A 23,692-nucleotide genomic window follows, 5' to 3' on the forward strand; every position below is an offset into this window, starting at 1 on the left:
GGAAGATCGCCCAAATGTTTCGATCTACCGTCATGGTACTGCAGATCGTCGCCACTGTAATTTAGCAGTGCAGAAAAAGCTAAATGGCGTCTCCGCTGGCTTTGCAGAAAAGAGCACAGCTGTGCTTGATGTTCCGATTACATACAGTACATTCTTCCAAAAGCATAAACAAAAACACAGCATCCATGTAAGGGCAGCAGTGTGGAGTAGTGGTTAGGGCTCTGGACTCTTGGGTACTTTATCTAGATTGCTCCAGTAAAAACCCAACTGTATAAATGGGTAATTGTATGTAAAAATAATGTGGTGTCTTGTAACAATTGTAAGTTGCCCTGGGTAAGGGCGTCTGCTAAGAAATAAATAATAATAATAAATTTGTCACGCGAAACCTCGCAATTGGCATGGAATGATGGCCCGAGTTCATTTGTTTAAACAGGGAGTGCACTCACCTCAGTAATGAAAGGTGTGTGTACAAAAAAAAAAGGGCAGTTTGTAAATATGTTGTCAAACCAACTGCAGAGTGTGTGTGTAGGTCGCCTTAGTCACCCAGAACTATAAAACAAATACTGAAAGAAACTATGTTTGAGTAAATAACTTGACACAGATTTGGACAAAAAGCCTTTCTCAACATCTCCCTTTAACAAAAAAACAGAAGTAAATTACAGACTGGAGGAAATGGTTTGAAGTTTACTGACGTTAAGGCCCTTGGCAATGAACAGCTGAAGATGGAATCCATAAAACATGAGCTCAGCTTCGCTTCTGTTGAAAAGTTTCTACTCTTTGTGAAGTCTCACTTTTTGTTCTCTTGCCACTAGCTGATACATCAACTGTCCATATTGACCCCTACCTTTTGCTGGTCAGTATATACACGGGATCTCTATCTACAGAACACAATCATAGAAATATAATACACCAGGGCAAGCAAACACACACATCAGTGACCTTTTCCAAAGCACTGTCTTGTAAGGGTGTCCATGCTGTCCCATGAATATCCTATATGCCATAGTTTACCATGGTTAACTATGCTTTACTTGTATTATTTACCACACATCGCTGGGCTTTACAATGATTACCTATACTTAACCCATATTTTATTATGCTTTTACTACGGTAAACTTTTATAACAGTGTCTTCAAAAGATATTAACATTATTAATATCCTAACATTATTACATTTTCGTACCATACTTATCCTCAATCATAACCTTAATGAAATGACAGATAATTGCCTGTACATTATCTGGTTATGACCAGAGAGAGAGAGAGAGCGCGAGAGAGAGAGAGAAACAGAAACCCAACCCCGATAAAACGACCCTTTTCTGAACCTAAACCAAGAGACTGCCTATTATTGTTTATTTGTGTTTGCTTGAAACGGGCTGTTCAAACCATATATACACTACCGGTCAAAAGTTTTAGAACACCCCCATTTTTCCAGTTTTTATTGAAATTTAAGCAGTTCAAGTCCAGTGAATAACCTGAAATGGTACAAAGGTAAGCGGTAAACTGCCAGAGGTTAAAAAAAAAAGTTTAGGTTACCAAAAACTGAAAAATAATGTACATTTCAGAGTTATACAAAAAGGCCTTTTTCAGGGAACAAGTAATGGGTTAACAACTTACAGCTGTAAATTAAGCCTTGAAAGTTGATGCTAACAATTCCTACAGGTGTCCCAACTTTTGTTGATTACTTACAAACCCTCTGTCTGTATAAAAGCAGTGTTGGAACAGACTGTGTTACTACACCCTCTTAAGCATTATTTGGACAGTATTGTACTGCAGGAAGTAGTATATTGCTCTCATAATGGCGAGAAAAAGGCAATTAACAAAGGAAGACAGACAGACCATTATAACCCTTAAAAGTGTAGGTCTTTCCTTTAGAGAAATTGCAAAGAAAGGCAAGGTGTCAGTGAGTACAGTTTCCTACACCATCAAAAGGCACTTGGAAACTGGAGGAAACTCTGACAAGAAGAGGTCTGGCAGACCCAAAGCCACAACAGAATCAGAAGACAAGTTTCTGAGAGTCAACAGCTTGCGTGATAGGCGGCTCACAGGACAACAGCTTCAAGCACAGCTTAACACTGGTCGAAGTAAGCAAGTCTCAGTTTCAACTGTGAAGAGAAGACTTCGAGCTGCAGGTTTGACAGGTCGAGTGGCAGTAAGAAAGCCATTGCTAAGATCCTGTACCTACTAAAAGGGCTACTTTCATGCTGTATTTACACCAGGCCTCTTCCAGCGTGCACACTAACTGCAATGCAAACAGGCCCTGACTCTGTTCTGGGATCCTAATCTAAACACACAGCCAAGTGTACATTATAGGGAAAGCACAGAGAAAGCATTGTAAAAGACTTACCTTACCTTATGATAGAGCAGTATGGTGAACTACGGACAAAATACATTGCAAACCACGGCCAAGCACAGCAAAGATACTGTTTAAGTACGAGAAAAGCACTGCTCTTTTTCAAAAGGAGGGGGAGATGCTTTCCAGTAATTCAAGTTTTTTACTGTAATAAACTAGCCACTTATATATGCCATAAGACAAATAGTAAATGCTGTAGGAAGGCATTACAAATGCATTTACTGTGGCACAGTTGTTGAAATAGTGCACAGCCCTTTTATATTGCATGACTCCTTGTACACTACCCAAGCGAAAACACCATATTATAACCCAGGTCTGGCAATAGAACGTGAAACAAGCAATGTGATTGGTCGAGCAAGGTTCCAGCTGTCCGTGTATTGGATTGATACGGACAGTTGGAGTCTTGTCACATATTCGAAATCACTGCGCTGCCTCATAGAATTTAAAGTACCGGTAGCCATCTTGTTTACAGTTACAGGTGTACAGTAGCTATAAAGCTGAATGATCATTTACCAGCAGAAAAATCCCTAAAGTAGTAAGTAGACATGCCGATTTCAGTGAAGAACAATTAAATTAACTAGAAGATAGCAAAACAAAAAAAAAATCGCTATCTTTCAGGACTGGCTGAAACAAAAAACAAATTGTCTCAACTGTGGAAAATACACATCTTAAGACAATCTTAATGAAATACTAAGGGATTTCTATAGAAATGTAAGAAATACCCAAGGAAAATAACATTTCAGGAAAAAATGTGCTGTCTCAACTCCGCCTCTGGTGTATCTTTTCAATGGCAATGTACACAATATAAAAAATAAAGATGTACTTACTTTTGCATGTTTCAATTAAACATTGGAATAGCTCCCTTTTACTGTTGGCAAAGCTGGTTATATAGAATATACACTATTGGAACAGCATGAGTAAACAACATGCTAGTTTCACCAGAAAGTACACTTCGCTGGAACTGAAACCATTAATGCATTTGGCTGCAGCCCAAGCCTTTTGGCAGCTAAGCTGTGCATGTTAAAGCAATTTAGTAAAGAATCACTGTTGCTTGCCAATATTTGACTGACATCTGCTTGAAAAACAGGTTATGCAAGAATCAAAAGAGCAGGAGGATCTCCAAAGAAAACCAAAGTGTTACCAGTACTAAAAGAATTAACACAACCTCCTGACGGCTCCATGAACTGAATCCAGAACTGAAACCTTTACATTTAATAAAGAGGGATTAGTCTTTGGATGTTCCAAGTGACAGAACAGCCTTACAGTTGAAGACAGAACAATGTAATGTTTTACGAGACAGGGTGATTAGGAAGTAAGTTTACCACATCAATGCACCATAACACTGATGTGGTAAACTTACTTTCTAATCACCCCGTCTAATGGGAGGATGCAGCTATGTGGGCCGGTTCAGCAACACAGAACAGTGTGTTACCGAAAGGTGGAAAGGTTAAACAAAAACATAATGCGGTTTCGGTATGAAGGACGTCCAGTAAACAAAGCCACTTAAAACAGACACAGCTGGCTACATTAGGTCCTCGTTACTGTATCCCAGACTGCTGTACTTGCTTTAAGGTTTGTTTGAGCGGGAACTTAAAAAGCTAGACAACAACTGAACAATCTCCTCCATCTCTCATAACATACTGTACCTTGAATAAGAAGGCCTTTCACAAATAACGCCCACCATTATAACAATTGTAAGTCGCCCTGGATAAGGGCGTCTGCTAAAAAATTAATAATAATAATAATAATAATTATAATATAATAAGTAGTCACTGCATCCCTAATTTACATTTGAAGCAGGGGAGGGATCCAATGGTATTTTAATGGCTTAACAGTTTTTGCCCTGGAGTAAAAAGCAATGGGAAATCTCTAAATGTTTAATAGAAGCCAGGGGCGTAGCTAGGAATGGAAATTTGGATGGGCCCCAACTTCGGGTGGACGGGCAAGTACCAAAGGTCTGACATCACAGGAAATAGTTTACATTACAAACATGATTTAAATCAATTAAAACTCTGAATACATCAAATATCTCCCCGGGGTTTGAGCAGAGCAACGTAGCCAAGACTGAAAACACTGTGTAACAATTTTTTTATTTTTTTTTGTTCCTGGGTAGTAAGTGTTATTTCCTAATTGCTTATGCCTCAAAAGTATAGAAAATGGCTATTATTCACCACAAACTTTGCTTTTGTGACCAGGACAGTGATATTTTGAAATTTACCTATTTCCAATGAGAAAACAGGCGAATTTGTGTCTTTTCGTTCACATAAAGTCAGAAAAAAATAACTTATGAATCCAAATTAACATGTATTTATATTAAAGTAATACAAAAATGACTACAAAAGATTTAGAAGTGAGTAGTTTTTCGAGATTTACGATTATACTGTAAATCACTTTCATGAATCAGCCCCCAAATGTAGTCTCCCATCATGTTCTCATTATACTGTCCTTCATTGACAGCTCATCCAGGAGCCTCAAAGCCGTGCTGCTCCATAATGGTAACAAGTACCCGTCTCTTCCCCTGGCTCACTCGGTGCACCTCAAAGAGGATTACAACAGCATCAAGACCTTGCTGGATGCCTTGAAGTATGATGAGTACGGCTGGGACCCCCGGAAGGTGCTGATGCCACCACTGCACATCAAATTGGACCTTATGAAACAATTTGTCAGAGCTCTAGATAAGGAGTCGGCAGCCTTCAAGTACCTTCAAGGCTTCTTCCCTAAGCTGTCTGAGGCAAAGGTCAAAGCCGGTGTCTTCGTTGGACCACAGATAAAGAAGATCCTGGAGTGCAATGAATTCCCCAAGAAGCTCACTAGTAAGGAGAAAGCGGCTTGGAACAGCTATGTCGCAGTGGTTCGGGGCTTCCTGGGCAATCACAAGGCCGAAAACTATGTGGAGCTGGTTGAGACTCTGGTGAAGAACTACGGCACAATGGGCTGTAGGATGTCCCTCAAAGTCCATATCCTTGATGCTCATCTTGATAAATTCAAGGAGAACATGGGAGCGTACTCGGAGGAGCAAGGCGAGCGCTTCCACCAGGATATACTGGACTTTGAACGTCGCTACCAAGGACAGTATAACGAGAACATGATGGGAGACTACATTTGGGGGCTGATTCGTGATTTACAGTATAATCGTAAATCTCGAAAAACTACTCACTTCTAAATCTTTTGTAGTCATTTTTGTATTACTTTAGTATAAATACATGTTAATTTGGATTCATATGCTGTTTTTTTCTGACTTTATGTGAACGAAAAGACACAAATTTGCCAGTTTTCTCATTGGAAATAGGTAAATTTCAAAATATCACTGTCCTGGTCACAAAAGCAAAGTTTGTGGGGAATAATAGCCATTTTCTATACTTTTGAGGCATAAGCAATTAGGAAATAACACTTACTACCCAGGAACAAAAATTGTGTTACATAGTGAAATGTATGGTGCCGAGTGAAGCAAGGCGAACATTTTTTGCAGTTTATAACAGTAGTTGCATGTATACTCTACAAATACAAAGCACATATGCATACAACCTACAGAAAGAAATACACTGTTCACAATAATTGCAAAAACCGTTTCATTTGACAAAAAAAGTGCAAACAGAAACTAAAATAAATCCTCAAACAAAAAAGCTGTATTGCTTTTTTTCTTAGCTGTATTATAATCTCTTAGCTGTATTGTAATAACTTGTTACCTCTGTAAGTTGCCCTGCATAAGGGCGTCTGTCAAGCAAAAATTTAAAATCAGGCTAAACTCCTGCTGCCTTCAAATCACGTGACGTGATTGTCTCTTGTAATACTAATCGGGAAATATGCAAATCTTTACAAGAGCCAATCAAATTGCGTGAAAGCACAAAGTGGGCGGAGCTCATTTGCATACAACCTCCAGATTTAGCTGGCCAGTTAATTTAGCTAAATGTTAAATCTTGTTAAGAGATTTAAGATTTGCTTAAATATTTAGCTAAATGTTTAATCTCTTTTTAGAGATTTAGCTGGCCAGTTAAATATTTAGCTAAATGTTAAATCTAGTTAAGATTTAAGATTTAGTTAAATATTTAGCTAAATGTAAAATCTTTTTTTTAGCGATTTAACATTTAGTTAAATATTTAACTAAATGTTAATTCTTTTTAGAAATTTAAGATTTAGTTAAATATTTAAGTTCACAAATGTATTTGCAAACAGCTAAATCTTGATTCTCAAAATAAATATTTAATAACAAAATATATATTTACTTTTAAAATAAAGATTTAGCATTTAAATGTTGAAAAGTTGCTAAATATTTTAAGATTTGTAAATTATATCTGAATGTACATATTTAAAATATATATTTATTTTCACAACATCTGGGGAAAAAATACAAGATTTAAGTTAAATCTGGAAAAGGAGACTTTAAAGTATTAACGCTTTTTTTTTTTTTTTTTTTTTTTTTTTTTTTTTTTTTTTTTTACACATGGCACCCCATATTAATATGGCAGTGTGATCCAGTGGTTACAGTCCAGGGCTTGTAAGAAGGTCACTGGTTCAAATCCCACCCTGCCACTGACTGACTCACTGTGTGACCCTGAGCAAAGCACTTAACCTCCTTGTGCTCCGTCCTGCGGATGAGATGTTAAATCAATGTCCTATTATAAGTGCCTCTACATATAATGCACAGTTCACAGCCTACCTCTGTAAAGTACTTTGTGATGCTGGTCCACTATGAAAGATGCCATATAAAATAAAGCTATTCTATATATGATGGAATTTTTTTAAAATCATTAAAACAAGAAAAATGGTAAGCGTCCTCGTGCCAATTAAAAAAAAAAGTATCTCCTACGTGAGACTTTATATCTCCTATGTGGATATATATATATATATATATATATATATATATATATATATATATATATATATATATATATATATATATATATATCATATGTAGGACTTTTAAAAAATAATCCTATATGTCCTACTTAGGAGATACCTTAGATACCTTATTTATTGATTTATTTTTTTAAATGGGCACTAGGGTGCTTCCGTAAAATGGTGCCATAATTTCATATTTTTTTTTATTTTTTACTGCCGTCCAAAAAATTCTAATGAAAATGCTGGACTCCCCGGAGTTTAAGAAGTGGGTCCCTCACCTGCACGGACATTGCGTGTGTGGTGTGGGTATTTGTACTTTTGTACCGTGGTATAGTTTTTATTATGACAGTTTTACTGTGTCTATGAATGTGAATCTCCACTTTATTGCTGGGTAGTAGCGTTGTTGCATTTGTACTTTAATACATTACCTTATTAACGTGACCCTTGATTAACTGCTTAATCTTGCTACTTATTAAGAGGTGAATGGAATTGTTGTCAGTATACCAGTACCGTTTTAAACCAGGTATTGCTATTGGAAGTTTACAATAAACAAACGCTTGTTAAAATGTATCTGTGTGATTTTCTTGGTGACCCTGTTCCTACATTTTTAGATCTGTTATCTGAATAAAAAGAACGTAAAGGATCTTGTATAATTGGTTCTGTGCTTTATCGCACTGAACTGGCGTAGTCGCTCTACATCTTGTGGGATTTTGGCAGGTTTGTGGTGCGTCTGTACGCTTCTGAGGGGGGAGGTGTGTCAGTAGTCTGTATTTGGGGACTCACATCAGTGTTCTCACAAGGTGACAACTGATACGTGTATATATACTCTGAAATATGTTTAACATTGTACTATACATTCATAGTTAAACCCAACAATAACAATAATTCCACCGTTTGTTACATTATTCATATTACTTGCCAAATGACCAAAACATACAAACCCGCTCGAGGCTTAGGTGGGACCCGCAGGACCAGCTTCACACAGCCTCAGTAAGGCTGGACGTACTCGGGGGTGGAGACAAGACCTCACTATAATAATTTGCTTCTTGTTGTAGCGAGCAATGACTTGCGCAGTGGATGCACAGGAGGAAGCAAATGAATAACGACGAGGTGTAATAATAAAATACTCTCATTTAAAAATATTACTCGGTCTGAACTGTGCGGGATATTTGGAAACCAATTGCACTCGTAATGAGAGAATACACATCTTTTCTTCTTCTTCTAACTGTAAGTATATACCTCTACCGGTACCAATTTCGAATGGTATATTTGAATGTCTTAAAAGCCAGTTTATGGGCAAAAGGTCTGTCTAGTACTGTGCTCAAATGCCCATGAAACGAGATGTGTACAATGTATTAAGTAATTTTATACTTACAATTTTGTTTGTGAAAGGTTAAGGAAAAAACAAACAAACAAAACAAACAAAAAAAATTTAACAACAGATTTAAATAGAATTTAATGCAGGTTGAAAAACAAAACAAAACAAAACAAAAAACTCAGGAACAGCAAAGCACAAGAAAAACAAAACGACTAATAAAACAAGATATTGCCTGTCTCTGGATCCACGGAACGACTCGATCTGAAATCCATTGTTAATTATTAGTACAGAATTTCAAACTGCGTCTAGCATTAAACATAAAACCCTACTTCTAGTCACTTTTAATACAATACTTCAAATGTATGGGGGGGGGGGGGGGGGGCTCTTATAAACTATGCGTTTAAGTTGCAATTTAGTTATTTTCATTTTAAATGTAGAGAAAAATGACAAGAAAGCAATGCATTTCTTATAACAATTGTCCCTGATAGATTTGCTTGGTATTTTAGCAGTTTCTATTCTATTACTAGACAATACTGTTTGCCATGGTACCACATCGCTTTAACACGAATCAGCTTGTAGAAAGGCTAGTTTTTCCAGTCCACATCCCACAATTACAAACTTTTACACATACATCGTCAGTTGTTAAACTTACAGGTGATAGTTTAGTCCCAGATAAATAAAAATCAACTCACAACAGGGGTACCTGGACGCTTACCTTCTGTTAAAATTGTACTATTGAATTTGAATTGTGTTAGAAAAATACGGTATTTAAATGCAGAAAATATCTGTATGCATAAATTACCTACACGCATACTGTACAGTAAATCATATTAATTTGTGTTCCTTCAGAATATTTGTGTCAGGAAATATGGTTTTTTTCTATGCCTAATCAGGTTCATATTTTCAATTAATATTATCTGCTTAGCACATTGTTCTTTGTCCTGTAATTTGGGCGTCTGATTTTCGGATGAAGTTTTTTTCCAAATTCAGGTGAATGATTTTTTAAAAATCGGGTAGAATTATTTAATAAAAAAAATCGGGTGATTTAAAAAAAAAAAATATAATCTAGAAAGAATAAATATTCGGGTAGAAACCAGGTTTTATTTAGAAAGAAATAAACGTACTTAAGCACAAAGTGTTGACAACAAACTTGTCATCAACAGTTTAAATCCCAAGTCACTTTTTGACACACATTAAAACATTAGAACTTAACTATTTTTTCCCGATTTCATGTAAATCGCAATTTTTTTCACCTAGATTTAACATAAAAAAAACTCCAGATTTAGCTAAATACATACGCTTATAACAAATTCAACATTTAAACTCTGTCTATAAATCTTTTGTACCCTTAGCCAGTGAAAATTTAGCAGACATGTTAAATCTGGGTTTCTAACGAATAAATCTGTGAATTTAAGTATATTTTTTACACTTGGCAAGTCAACATTTAGCTAACATTTCTAAGAAATAAATCCGTGAAAAAATACATGAACTTAAAATACCAGGATAAATATATTTGCTTTCTGTTTTTGTTATGAAATGGCGATTAGACATTGTATCATTAAGTAGTTAAAAAACGGAAATAGGTTTTACTTTAAAGTGGTTGAGGGTACATACTGGTAGGTCATATAAGATTGTATTGTTTTACATTTTATGAAGCACAATGAAAGCATGGTAAAGTATAGGTAAGCATTATAAAGCCCAGAGAGATACTGTAAAGGGACAACTGCTAAATTGCTGTGCATGTTTATCCAGGTAAACTTGTATAAGATTGGAACAGTCCCCAAACCATACTGTTAAAAGTGACTTTATTTCAGTACTTTCAGCAGTTTTCAGCAATATCCTCAATAACCTTGTAAAAGGCTGGTTATTATCGTTGACAAGTATTAGCTTTATCTGTTTAACCGCTTGTGAATACTATAAAGGAGGACTAATCTCACGAATTGGGAGAAAAGGAATGTTCCAAATTCGACTAATTATAGGGTGGGAGACCCACCCTTTAATTACCATTCCATTCGAATGAATCTGTATCTGCCAACCCACCTACCAGCAGGCCACTATCACAATTGAAATGGACAATCTTCTCAACCCAACCTTGTGAAAAACTTAAATGCCAAAGTCACTGTACCACATTTTAGTGACCCTCCTCTCCGAGTTGAGAACCAGACAGGTAAATAGAGGTGGGGGTAGTTTGTAGATTGCTGTTTTGTGCATTGACTTACCTGCAGTACTGCTCATCCAACTAGCATGTGTATTACCCATATAAATGGAATGATCATCTTTGATAGCATTCCATTCAATTGTTCATTCAAATATGCTGTTTGGGACATTGAAACATTTACAGAACTGCATCTTTATTATTATGAGTTTTCATGCTTTTTAAAAATAGTTTGCAAGTTATTTCTCATTGATTTAATGTCTTGCTTTGTCTTTGTCCGTGAACATTTTAATTGATTTAAAAATATGAACATCATTATTTTTTTGAATATTTATAGAGATGGACTAATTGCGTGGTATAGTTTTAAAGACGTTCCGCATTGTTTTAGTGACCAGCCCAGGCAGTTTTGTCTTGGTCCACCTTTCCTCCATTGCCCAGGTTGAACAATGAACGAGCAGTGTGTTGAATCAAGACTTTCAGTTAGATTCTACTTGTTTATTTTGTTTAATAAAGAGGATAGCCTGCATGCAATGTCATATTTTAAAGACGGTGCTTACATTATTTTGTTTTGTGCAGGTATTAGGTTACTGTTTTTATTTTTTTAACAAAGTGGTCCATCATTAAATGACCATTTGATCTTATTATGCACCCCACATACAACCCCATGTATTGCGCTACAGCATCACGACTTGCATTGCATAGCGTGATACATATCGTATTGTGACATTAGTGTATCGTTACACTCGGTTTTACATCTAATTGCATTTAGACCTTGGGAAAAAAAATAAAAACCACACTACTGTACTGTCTCGTTTGTTTATGGAAAGTCATTTGTTGGTACTGCAAAGTCTAATGACGCTCGTGATCTACTGTAATATATTATTACACTTTTTTTTGCTTATTAAAAATGATCTTCTGTTACATTTAACCTTAATCCCAAAGGATTAGTGATTGTTCATTGATTCCATTTACAATTATTGTATTTCTTGCTCTTATTGTATTACTTGTATTGTAACACTTGAAATGTATTTGCTTACGATTGTAAGTCGCCCTGGATAAGGGCATCTGCTAAGAAATAAATAATAATAATAATAATAACAATGTGTGCATGAATCATCAATTCATCATGTGTAATTTGGGGATTAAGTGGTGTTAATAAAACACAGTTTAATGCACTTTAAGTGGTACATAAAGATGTTAACTTCAGTGAGAACACAGATTTATTTGGCATGTAATACCTTTACACTGAATAAGAATAAGCATTTCTGAAACATTTCCCCAGTCCTGAGAAGTCTGAAGTTTTCCTTAATCCATGTATCTTGTGCTTTCCCCAAACATAAGATAATTTCTCGCTTTACCTGGGTAACATTTCCCATCAGTTTTGTGAGATACAGTAGAGGCACAATTAATATAGACTTCCTGCGATTTGTGTTGTTTTTTTCCTTTGCAAACTTCACTTGTTTTATTTTTCTAGGTTGCTGTGGCCTGTGGTCTCAATCTCAAAAGAGATGCTGGTAATGAGCAAACATTGGCTCGTTCATCAACTTTGAAAAGAGTAGTGAGGGTGAGTATTACACTGTTTCGCATTCCCTTTTCTGAAAATGCTTTGTTCTGATCTGGTCTATAATAAAACTTTCTACTTTATTTATGTATTTATTTATTTATTTATTTTGCAAAGAAACTGTCGGTTGATCCAGACAGCTTACGCCCGCTACGACGCACCAAGAGGCGATGGGCCCTGAATACTGTTGAGGTTGAAGAAGGAGATCCTGGTCCTTTTCCCAAGTTTGCTGTAAATGTGAGGATGGGTTTTGCTTTTACATTTGTTGATGGATTTTGTGCTGGAAAAAGTAACAGTAAAAAGCATGCACAATCTTAGTTTACTTCCTGTGTGGAATTAGGGAATTATTTTCTGATAGTTCCAATTCTGAGATCTCTGTACCTATGTCTGTGATTCCTACTGAACCTATCTCTCGTACAGAAAACCTACTGATCGTAATACATTCTTACAGGCAGATAGCTTTCACCCACTACACCTAAAGAACAGTCTACCTTACAGTCAGTTCTGCAGAATTAGGCGAAACTAAACGTGAGCCTGGTTTTGAAGAAAATCTTTCTGATATGAGGGTCAGATTTGAAAATAGAGGTTATAAGAACAAATATCTTAATACTGCCGTCACTAAGATCTCTTCAAAATCTCGAGATTAAATTATTCTTAAAGACAGATATCCGGTTATGTTAATTACAAAATATTCCCAATGTGCAGAAAAATTAAAAGGGGTAATCGAAAGACATTGGCATATTTTAAAATCTGATCACTGTTTCTAAATTATTCTTGGATTCTCCTCGACTAACTTTTAGAGGTGACCAAATCTAAGAGATGCCTTAGTGAGGGCTGATTTCCCCCCTATTGCAATACAGTCACTGCTGACCCTGGTACCAGATGGCAGTTATAGATGCGGCTTATGTGCACAATGCAACAGTACTTTTAAATTACGGTCTTTCAAACATCCACTTACAGGTGAGGTTATTCCTTTTAAGGGTGTCATTAGTTGTAAAACTATGGGTGTCATTTATATGCTTTCCTGCCATTGTGGCAAGGCGTACATTGATAAAACTAAACGTTCCTTGAAATTTAGAATAGCAGAGCATCGAAGCTCAATTCGATGCAGAAATACTAATTCTCCTGTTGCCGCACATTTCACTGAAGCTCAACACCCTATTTCCTCTTTACGTTACTGGGGAATTGAAAAAGTTAACTTACCAAGGAGGGGTCGTGATTTGGATTATCTTTTGTTGCATAGAGAGGCTTTTTGGATCCATTCTTTGAAAACTTGAGTTCCTTATGGTATGAATGTGAAATTTGATTTGAAATGTTTTTTTGTAAAAAAAAAAATAAAAATGGTAAAATATTATTTTTTGTATATTATAATCATGCTATTTAGATGGGGTTTTTTTTTCGGTATTAATTACTATGGTTTAAATTAATAACTTTGGTTTTGTTTCTTTGAGGTATATTATTTAATTCACATCTGACTGTTTTAAATAATAAATGAATTATCTGTTTATATTTGTATGCAGTTTATATACGTTGTATTTAATAATGTGTGATGTTTATATATAGAATTATTTAATGATCTAATTGGTAAGTAATTAATCATCACTGGTATTCAATTATCTTCTTATCATTTTTATTTAAACACCTGTCTGTGTTTGTTTCTACCCTGATGAAGGTACTTTGTACCGAAGCGTTGGCCAATAAAACAAAATGATTTGTTTTTGAGTGTGCAATTTATTTTCTTTTTTAAAGTTTACTGTTGGCACACTAAAGGCTGACTTTATTTAGCTCCACCGCTGTTTAGATCATTAAAATAGGTTTCTTAAGGCCTCCTTCTGTTTTCTATTTCCTCAACAGCTTTCCAATGACAGGGAAATGAACTTTACCATTAAATACCTAATCAGTGGTCCAGGAGTTGATGAGAATCCACGTGGGTATTTTTCCGTGGATGACAAAACCGGCGAGGTGTACATGCTTAAGACCATAAATCGAGAAGCAACGCCCACCTTTGTAGTAAGCACATTTTTGCAGCTCGTGATAAACCTCTTAGTTAAGGATGAATTTCAATAAGGCCCATGGCCAACCTGATAAATTACGTTTCTGGAAAATTATGTCAGTTGACAATATACCATACTTGTCTACAGCTATTGTCTGTAGCATTCTGTAGTATTTGAAACTTAACACTGGTTCTACGGGGGGAAATATAATAACTTCTGACACTGACAGTTTCAATTGCATATTGATAATCATGAAATGTATTTTATACTGTTGGTACCTGTAGCAGTGGTCTACAAAAGGATAATGTATACAAAACGTTTTCTTCAGTCCATCAAAAGAGAAAATAGTTTTTAAATATTAATGTGTTCAAGCTTTACAAATTAGCACAATTAAATAAAACAATTAAATTGTTAATGTAACATAACTGGTAGCAAACTCCCTAAACTTGCTTTTGAGTCCTTAAATGAACCCAATTGTTACTTACTATGTAAGATTAACAGTTTTATTCTACTTGCTTTTTGTTGTGAAGACCTTGATACATCTGGCCCATAAATACTGACGTCTTTTCTTTCTGTGGATCAACAGATCAGGTTTGATGTTGCTGACCGGAGAACAGGAAAAATAGTTGACCAGTCCTTGGTGTTTAATATTGATGTAAAAGATAAAAATGACAATGCACCAAAGTTCAAAAACCCAGTAGTAGATGTCCTTTTGAAAGAGAACAGTCCTGCAGGTGAGTTGTGTAGTGGTGTAGGGTTTAGGGGTATGCTGGTATTTCTAATTTCCTTTAAGAAGGATTTATCAGTAGTTTACGGGCTTGTGCGGCAGTGATATAAATATGGATTTATATCATACCTGCTGATACTTAAAGGCTTTACCAGCATGAGAATCAGCACAACCCTGCTAGGTTTTGCAGAATATATATTTTTTTCTGTTTATGGTGTAGAGCAAAATATATAGCCAAATGCACCAATGCAGCAATTTATAAAAAATAAAACAGTGTATTAGAAGTCTCCATTGCAGAGACACATTTTGTGGTAAAATGAAGAAATATTCCTATGTTATATGTAAATAATGTATCTGAATGGTAAATATGGTGTGCAGAGCAGTTTAAGTATTATGTATGAAGTATTATTATTATTATTATTATTATTATTTTTAATCTTTTAGGGAGTGATGTCTTTCTACTGCAAGCTGAAGACATTGACCAACGTGGCACCCCCAACTCAGAATTCTCCTATTCTGTCGTTTCTCAGGAACCTCCCTCAACAAAATCTCAATTTAGCATTAATCCAAACAATGGCATTGTGTCTTTTGAAGGTTGTCTGGATTATCAGGTACTAACAACTTGGCAACCCTAGGAACTAATTGGGTTATTATAAAGTTTTATAGAATCGGTGGACTGGTGGTTAAAATCTTTCATTCATAATATCCTATGGCTCTTTGTCTTGCAGTCTACCAAGTCCTACAAGATACTTGTTGAAGCAAAAGACCACGGAGAACCACAACTTTCATCCACGGCAACGATGAACATCAAAATTGAAGATGCTAACAATAACCCACCTGTATTTGTTAAAAAAGAGGTACAATTCTCAGACTGCTTCTCAGATAAGAAAACACATTGTTCACAAACCCATATCACATTACTGCAGGGGTAACTTAAGGGGCAAGTATTGTTATTGCTTGGTGGTGGTGTCGGGGCTTATTTCCATAATGACAGCAAAACATGTCTAAGAAAACAGAAAAAATACAATGAAAATCCTTGTTGTAAGTTTAGCGTGGAGGTGGCATGGAAACAAACCATTTGAGCAGCTTCAAGCTGCTAATACCAGTTGCCAACAAAACTAAAATCCCATTATAGGTACTGGGATTTGAAAAACTACATTTTGTCATTTTTTGCAATGCCTCTTAATACATACTATTGCATGCTAGTAATGGACCTTTTACTGTTGTAATTGTCATTATGCATTGAATATTCACATTCCTAAAGTTATGTATAAACGGTTCTAGTTCACAGGAAACGTGAAGGAACAGCAGGTAGGTGTGCCTGTATTAAGGGTCAGTGTGGAAGACAAAGACACACCCAATACACCAGCATGGAGAGCCAAGTATACTGTGACAAAAGGCAATGAAGATGGCAATTACAAGATAGAGACTGACCCACAAACAAACGACGGAATCCTCACAGTAATCAAGGTAGGTTTGGAACGCATGTAGCAATATAATTAAAAGGGTTGCAGCTAATTAGTCCTGAAGTCTCACCTGTCGTACAGTTCCATTTGTTTTGTCGGTCACGGTAAATTACCAATGAAGGACTTCACCAAATAAATCCATGTTTGCTAGCATGTGTAATAAAAAAAAATGCACAATCGACTATGACAAGAAAGACTTATAGACGCCTGTGTTATATTAGCTTTAACCCCTTTAAGTAATGCTAATGTGTTGAGTATCTTTAACATACAAGTTTAACTAAAGAGACCAACATGGGTTGTTGAAAACTTTATGCCCTTTCCTGTTAGTTAAGCAGAGGCGGTACTTCCATCTGTCGTCATTTAGATCAATTGAGTATGCCCCATTGTATAGGAATTTACTAAGCCCTTAAGTTAAGAACAATCCTGTTTCTTTTGAAGCCCTTGGACTACGAGAAGGGATCCCGGAATGACCTGGAGATTTCAGTGGAGAACGAGGAGCCTCTCTACATCTGCCCTGGAGCGGGAGGTAGTGCCCCTACAGCCGGAGGTAGTGTCCCTACAGCCGGGGGATACCGTGTCCCTGTGGTCGTCAATGTTGAAGACGTCAATGACCCTCCCTCTTTTGAGCGTTCCAAGATTACAGTCTACCAGACTGAGGGCACCAAAGTTCCAATACAGCTTTGCAAGGTTCATGCAGTAGACCCGGAAGCAGCGCACAGTACTCTAAGGTAGGGGAACTAATCTCAGTGTCACCCTGTTAACCCAGCAGCTTACCCCCGTGCAACAAGAAATAAATAAGCAATCAAGCTTTACTGGAAACCCTGTTTTATTCAATTGCCATTAGTTGTAGCTAATTTTGCAATGTCTGTTAAATCGCAAATTTACATGGCTGCTAAAACATACCTTATTCAGTAAAAAAATTGCAAAAGCAGAAAAAAAAATAATGACTGAGTTTTTTCTTTTTCATTATCTTGACTAGGTATGAAATACCTGCAGGCGGTGACCCAGCGAAATGGTTAACAGTTGATAAAAACACTGGCGAGGTCACAGCCATTGCAGAAATGGACAGAGAGTCTCCCTATGTTAACAACAGCATTTACTCTGTGATTGTGCTTGCTGTCGATGACGGTAAGCAGCGTAAAATATTGAATATCCTTCCACTGAATCAGTAAACATGCATCCCTTTTTGTACCAAACAGGTAATTTAGTGAAATTTAGTTGGCTTCTTTTGTGCTTTTCTGTTGAACTGCTAACTGTTTTTTTTGTTGTTGTTTTTTTTTTTTTTTGCTTTATTTGTTTGATTTGTAGGAAAGCCCCCACAGACTGGTACAGCCACAGTGCTCATCCATTTGACGGATGTCAATGACAACAACCCCTTCCTTGACTCCAAATATGTGCACATGTGCGACGACCCCAAAAACACCTCCATCGTAGTAAAGGCTACAGACAAGGACATTGAGCCGTACTCAGGACCCTTCATCTTCCAGCTCCTGGACAAGGGGAATGACGTGACGAACACATGGAAACTGGAGCAACTACAGGGTAAGCACTTATTGAGTGCTTCTCCATCACTGGTGTTCACCAGCGTTCAGAGTTCAGCAGGCTGTAATGCAAGTCACATGTGTCTACTCATCTGGTATATACTGTAGTATTTTCTTTGCACAATTGCAGGGGAGTCCATCAAACTTTTAAGGCTGCGAGAACTGCCAACTGGCAACTATACCGTGCCTTTGAAAATCATTGATCAGCAGGGCTTAGCGACAGAGGAGGACCTCATGTTAAGAATCTGCGAGTGCTCTCAAGAGGGCGTCTGTAGACCTTTGGAAGCTCAGTCGACCAGTTTTGGAGGAGCTGCTATTGGGGCCCTGATAGGAGCTCTTCTGCTGATGCTGTGTAAGTAACGCCTGCATTGACAAACCGGCATGCCTACTAACAATGTCACATTGCTAATAGGGATATGTAAAAGAAAGTAAGGGAAAGCCATGTTACATACAATGTTAATGTGGGAGGAACAAGTGCTAACATGCAAGTTTCAAAGATCTGACAAGTTTGGGTTTAGAAGTGGAACTGTTTTGTTTCTTTGTCCTTATGGTAGATGTCACATCTACAGTGCTTTCCGTTTTCATTGTCTCAGGCACTGCGTCAAAGCGTGTGGCAACTCGAGGCAAGTCAAACTTTACAGTGGAGAAGTTGCAGTGCTGCTTTAAGTGTAACCTCAATGCACCTTTTAGATTTTTTTTTCTAACTTGGCTGTTTGTACGTGGGGTCTTTTTTGGTGAATGAAACAGCTGTCCCCCTTTCTGACACTCAGGTTACATGCAATGGATATGTGTTTTTTTTTTTTTTGTTGGCTTGTACAAAGTCTTTTACAGGGTACCAAACACATAAGGACACTAAACTATAAAGCCAAAAGTCATTTCTCTTGTATAGGCTTTGAAGTTTGAAAGCGGACCACCACAGAAATGGCAAACAAAAGGCTTCTAGTTGTCTTTTAATATGTGTTTATAACAAGTTGTCTAGTCCTGTCAAAGTTCGTCTCATAAAACATTTTTTTTTAAATGAAATCGTTTGGTTCCTGTTTCTTAGTACTCTTGCTCTGTTGTGTGCGCTGTGAATGCAGTGGAAAGAAGATCAGCGAGTTCCCTCCAGACACTGTTGATGAAGGAAACCAGACCCTCATCAAGTACAATGATGAAGGAGGTGGCTGCCGTTTTCAGGTGGCTAACAGAATGTTACTCTGTATCTGGTGAAGTAATGGAGACTCTTGACTGGCCAGCATGCACATATGAAGTTATTGTGACTGTAGATCATGGTGTATCTGACCCGCTGCATGCATGTCATACTAAAAGTTAATACAGAGGTTGTAGAATGTCTCTCGTAGCAGAAGAGCTGCATTTTTAGTGAGAGAACTGTGCAAAATGAATCTCTTATAATGCGCACAGCATGATCATTTATTATAAATCATAAAAAAATGAGCTCGTACACAGGTATTACTATCAAACATAAAAAGTTGTATTTTAAAAAAAAAAAATTTCATAGTGTTCCACGCACGGGATGACATCACGGTGCACAGAATAAGATATTGACAAATCTGTAACTGCAATTGGATGATTGGTTGTACACTAATGAAGGCTATCCTTAACCTGATCAAACCTAGCTTGGACTTTTCTTAGAATTGTTGTTCATACAGAGCCAACCACAGAAGAAAAAAAGTTCTGGGCCGCTTCTTGTATCATTTGATAGTGCTACTTATATCATTCCCGGGATGAGAAGCATGTAACTTTTTTCATTCTGGTGGCACATTCCACCTAATGAAAATGTATCGACTACAGCTATTTTATATGATCTCCTTTAGGCTTCCCCACCAGTCATTATGCCTTTACCTACAGCTGACCACGGAACGACAAAGAACAGCATGCAGGTATAGTGAGGCTGAAATTCTTTATTTCAGGGAAACATCAAAATGTGTAAAATCACTCCTCCTGTTTTTATTTTTCAGCAGAAATCGAACTAGTAGTGTATTATAATTGGTATATATTTCTAACAGCAATATAATGAATTAAAGTGTGTTATCCGTTTCAGTTATTTTTTACTTTATTACACTAGATTATTTGCATTGGACTGTAGCCAACACTGTACCGGATTACATGCAGTCAGATTGATTGTAATCTTCATGTAAGACGTGCCGAACCATGCATCCTATTTTTCCTGCAGATTGTCGAATGTGGGAATGGGTTTCAAAAGAGGAGCAGTCAGGATATGGAGTGATGGGAGTAGCCAAGGGGTGGCAAACTGCCTAGGGGGCAGCTATTGTACAATTTGTATTGAATTAGAGGAGGTGCCTCAGGAAAAGCTTTAGATACAGTATGTGGTAATCAATGCTCTGAAATTGTGTGTAATACAATCTGTATCAAACTGATTGTGACCCTGCTGGGTGCAATATATTTTTAGAATGTATCTGAATTGGACAGAACCATCCAGACATTACCTCGACGCAGCTCCTGGGGCTTGAGGGAGGACAGGATGTATGGGATGCATGTAAGTATGGGATGAATTCTCACAGCACTTTATCCAGGTCAGACCCGACTCACTATGAAAAAACTGAAAACCACTCCAGTCCTTCTATCCATTGTATTTGTATTTATTTCACCAGGAGATTTACCCATTAAGACCTAAGCCCTTTATTACAGTGGGGTCCTGGAAAACAATTAAAAAGGACAATCGCAAAGAACAAAAAAAACATGTAGTTAAAACTTAATCACCAGCATAGAGATATACTGTACTATGCTATACTATACTATTTTCTATACTATAAAATACTATACCCTATTATAGCATACCATACTGTACAATACTGTAATGTATTTTACTATGCTATACTGTAACAGACTTCTAGGCCACCTGTCTGAACTGATCAATTCCAGTACAGTGCAGACGTTTCCTAAATACACTTTTGGATGGCCCCTGATCAGCAGTCATTGTACCAAGGTTGACTGTTAATTAGCAGTTTCAGTAAGCCATGCATTCTAATGCTGTAATATTTGTATTTTCAGATGGAGCCAGCCATGTACTCCAGAATAATGAGCCTTAAAGAACAGAATCTGGAATCTGAAAGAATGAATCTGCAAGAGAAGATCGCTACGGTATGAAGCAGAATGTTTGTTTCTTAAATCCTTTTACACGTGGAAACCCCACAGCAACAGTTCTGAAAACGTAGTAAAAGCTTTGTGAAAGATGGTAAAGTGCAGACCAGTATGGTAAATGATATCCAGTGTCTGTTTTTTTTTCCAGAGGCTGTATGTCCTTAATGGTTTAGATGCCAACTTTAATAACAATGAGCCACATGTCTATGCTGAGGAGGGCGAGCTACACAAAGTTCACTCCCTGGATGACATTAGCATTGCCGACAACAGCCAAGGACTGGACTTCCTGCAAGACTTGGGGCCAAAGTTCAGAACGCTGGGAGAAGTCTGCCAAGAGGGCCTGGCGCAGAAAGGCTTTACATTGAAGTCAGCAACAAAGGGTTATTGACCTACGTACTGTGCTAGTGGCCCCTTTGTGCAATCTCCATCTAGTGCAGGCACATTGAGCACATTCGTAAACTTTCTTATGTTCTTATACGAATGTTTTGGTACTTGCAAAGGTCCTGCAAATGTTTCATTTTGTATCAATTATTTTACTTCCAGTCACAAGTTGCTGAAAGTTTTGCTGTGCTCCACTCCTTGGTCTCACCCTGTGCAGTTCTGTAGATACAACAAAGGAGAGACTATCCCAGAAGTAATCCCAATGGAAGTTGTATTGATAAAAGCTACATGACCAGTATAATTACATACAGTAATGCTGGTAAACGTTATGCAAGTTGGCATCAAGTTCATACATGAACCCAAGTACAAAACTACATCGAGGCAAACCCTATTCAGAGCTACTATAAAATCCTATTAGATATTGTAAATGTCACACCATGCGGAAAGTAGTCTGTAAACAGCGCATGCTCATTTTCTTATCACTGCTGAGCAGCCACTTGCATTAAGGCCTTCCTCAGCACATTTGCTGAGAGACCTCCCATTTAAACCACTAGGAACAGTCGCAGGCTTTCTGACTGCTAGCGTACCATTTCCGAGATTTGTAATTTAGCACTGATGTTAGACACGCATGCGCTGAATGGTGTTTAAATAGAGGATACGGATCGGCTGTACTGAAACGTGCAGCAAGGTCTGGAGGCCTTCCTCTCAAGTCACATGGGTGTATTGCATTCCACAGCATTATGTGTTCTGTCTGTTGCCCCTGTCTTGTGTAATATTTGTATTTTTAGTTTATGGAGGTAACTGGAGTTAAAGTTGATGCCAGGCTAAAATGTCCGAAGGCTGGAGGTACAATGTTCACATGTCTAAAAGATGGGAATAGTACAGCTAAGGGGCAGGAAACCCTAAAGGCACACAGTGAAATCATTTCAAATGTATAATCGCACAAGAGCAGCTCTTAGGTGTCCAGTAATATATTCAGTTAAAGCTGAGGTTTTGGGACCGCAAGATGTGCAATTACTAGCATTTTGACTGCGCGTCTCTGTGGTGTGTTATAATACAGTGGGCACTTATTAAAACTTTCTAGGAAGTGTTTTTGTTAGAAATAAAATGAAGTGTTATTTTTTCATTAAAGGTTGGTTTCTACTGGTGTTTTGCTTCTTAGATATTACATTTTTAATTCCATGTTTTCAAAAATTGCATTACAAAGTTTTTTTTACGTCAACAAATCTGCACATAAGTCATGTGGCTTTCTGCATCGCTTGAGTTTGGGTTTCAATAGTTTTTCTATTTAAACACTTTCAATTACATAAAAAAAAAAAAATACATAAATAATGGTCTGCAAGGGAAGGTTATAGACATGTATGGTTATGTGTTAAGCTTGTTACAGATTTTATTTTTACGTTTTCGAGGTGCTGGTGTATGTTTTCAAAAGAATTCACTATGAAGATTGCTGTACTGTTTGTATGTGTATTACAATATTAATATAATGCACTATGAAGATTGCTGTATTTGTATGTGTATTACAATATTAATATAGTGTAGTTGATGACGACTATTAGAAGTAAAGGTGTTGTAACATCTAAGATTTCTTTGCCAAACGATATTTTTACCGAGGAAAATGTTACCCAAAAAACACTTCATAGCCTAGACTGATTTTCACATACATGTACATTTTGAAAATAAACATTTGTATATTATTCTTGTTTTGTTTGTCTTTGGTAATTTACAGTGACTAAATCCCATTCTGTGCATATTTACTAAAATGACATCACTGTATGGAGCAAAGCATACAAAAAATAACCACTTCGGTGTTGTGGGTTTGTGATATGGAAGTCTGCTCACTTTGAATCAGTCTTGGGACCCAAGTTGTAGAAATGCCTGCCATTGTAATGTAAGCTAGATCAGCTAATCTGGCTATATTGGTAAGAAGCAGAGTTTGACTGATCGTGACTACATTATATACAATATGATCAATTAATCACTCAATCAATCTTTATTTCTCATAGAGCTTCTTTCACGATAATTGCCTCAAAGCGCGTAACAGATAAAAATAACAAAAATGAATATACAAAACAATTTTGAGAAGTGGGAAAAACACCATAAAATACCCCGTTAAATTACATACATTAAAATAATAAAAAAATAGGTTTTTAATCTTACAAAATGCACGTCCTTTATATGACAAGGAGCTCAAACTAGAGAGTAGCTCCTGAACTCAGGTGAAGCAGATTAAAAAAAAAACAAGGTATGCATAGTTTA

The 23,692-nt window shown here is 36.9% G+C and overlaps 1 protein-coding gene across 1 annotated transcript in view; it reads left to right on the forward strand.

The window, feature by feature from the left end:
• Positions 1-8,249: 8,249 nt before the first annotated feature.
• The window catches only part of LOC117425786 (cadherin-like protein 26), a 31,394-nt gene continuing 15,951 nt past the window's right edge, over positions 8,250-23,692 (forward strand). Inside the window, exons 1-17 of the mRNA XM_059003438.1 lie at positions 8,250-8,415; positions 12,136-12,225; positions 12,340-12,459; positions 14,077-14,232; positions 14,803-14,950; positions 15,388-15,554; positions 15,672-15,800; positions 16,228-16,413; positions 16,848-17,137; positions 17,389-17,537; positions 17,718-17,951; positions 18,081-18,302; positions 18,996-19,126; positions 19,765-19,830; positions 20,361-20,447; positions 20,963-21,052; positions 21,201-21,432. Of these exons, the coding sequence (XP_058859421.1) occupies positions 8,380-8,415; positions 12,136-12,225; positions 12,340-12,459; positions 14,077-14,232; positions 14,803-14,950; positions 15,388-15,554; positions 15,672-15,800; positions 16,228-16,413; positions 16,848-17,137; positions 17,389-17,537; positions 17,718-17,951; positions 18,081-18,302; positions 18,996-19,126; positions 19,765-19,830; positions 20,361-20,447; positions 20,963-21,052; positions 21,201-21,432 (2,533 nt within the window). The 5' untranslated portion in view covers positions 8,250-8,379. The remainder of the gene's footprint in view (positions 8,416-12,135; positions 12,226-12,339; positions 12,460-14,076; positions 14,233-14,802; positions 14,951-15,387; positions 15,555-15,671; positions 15,801-16,227; positions 16,414-16,847; positions 17,138-17,388; positions 17,538-17,717; positions 17,952-18,080; positions 18,303-18,995; positions 19,127-19,764; positions 19,831-20,360; positions 20,448-20,962; positions 21,053-21,200; positions 21,433-23,692) is intronic.

This window comes from Acipenser ruthenus, chromosome 29, assembly GCF_902713425.1.
Source record: "Acipenser ruthenus chromosome 29, fAciRut3.2 maternal haplotype, whole genome shotgun sequence".
In the NCBI taxonomy this organism is placed as follows: Eukaryota; Metazoa; Chordata; class Actinopteri; order Acipenseriformes; family Acipenseridae; genus Acipenser; species Acipenser ruthenus.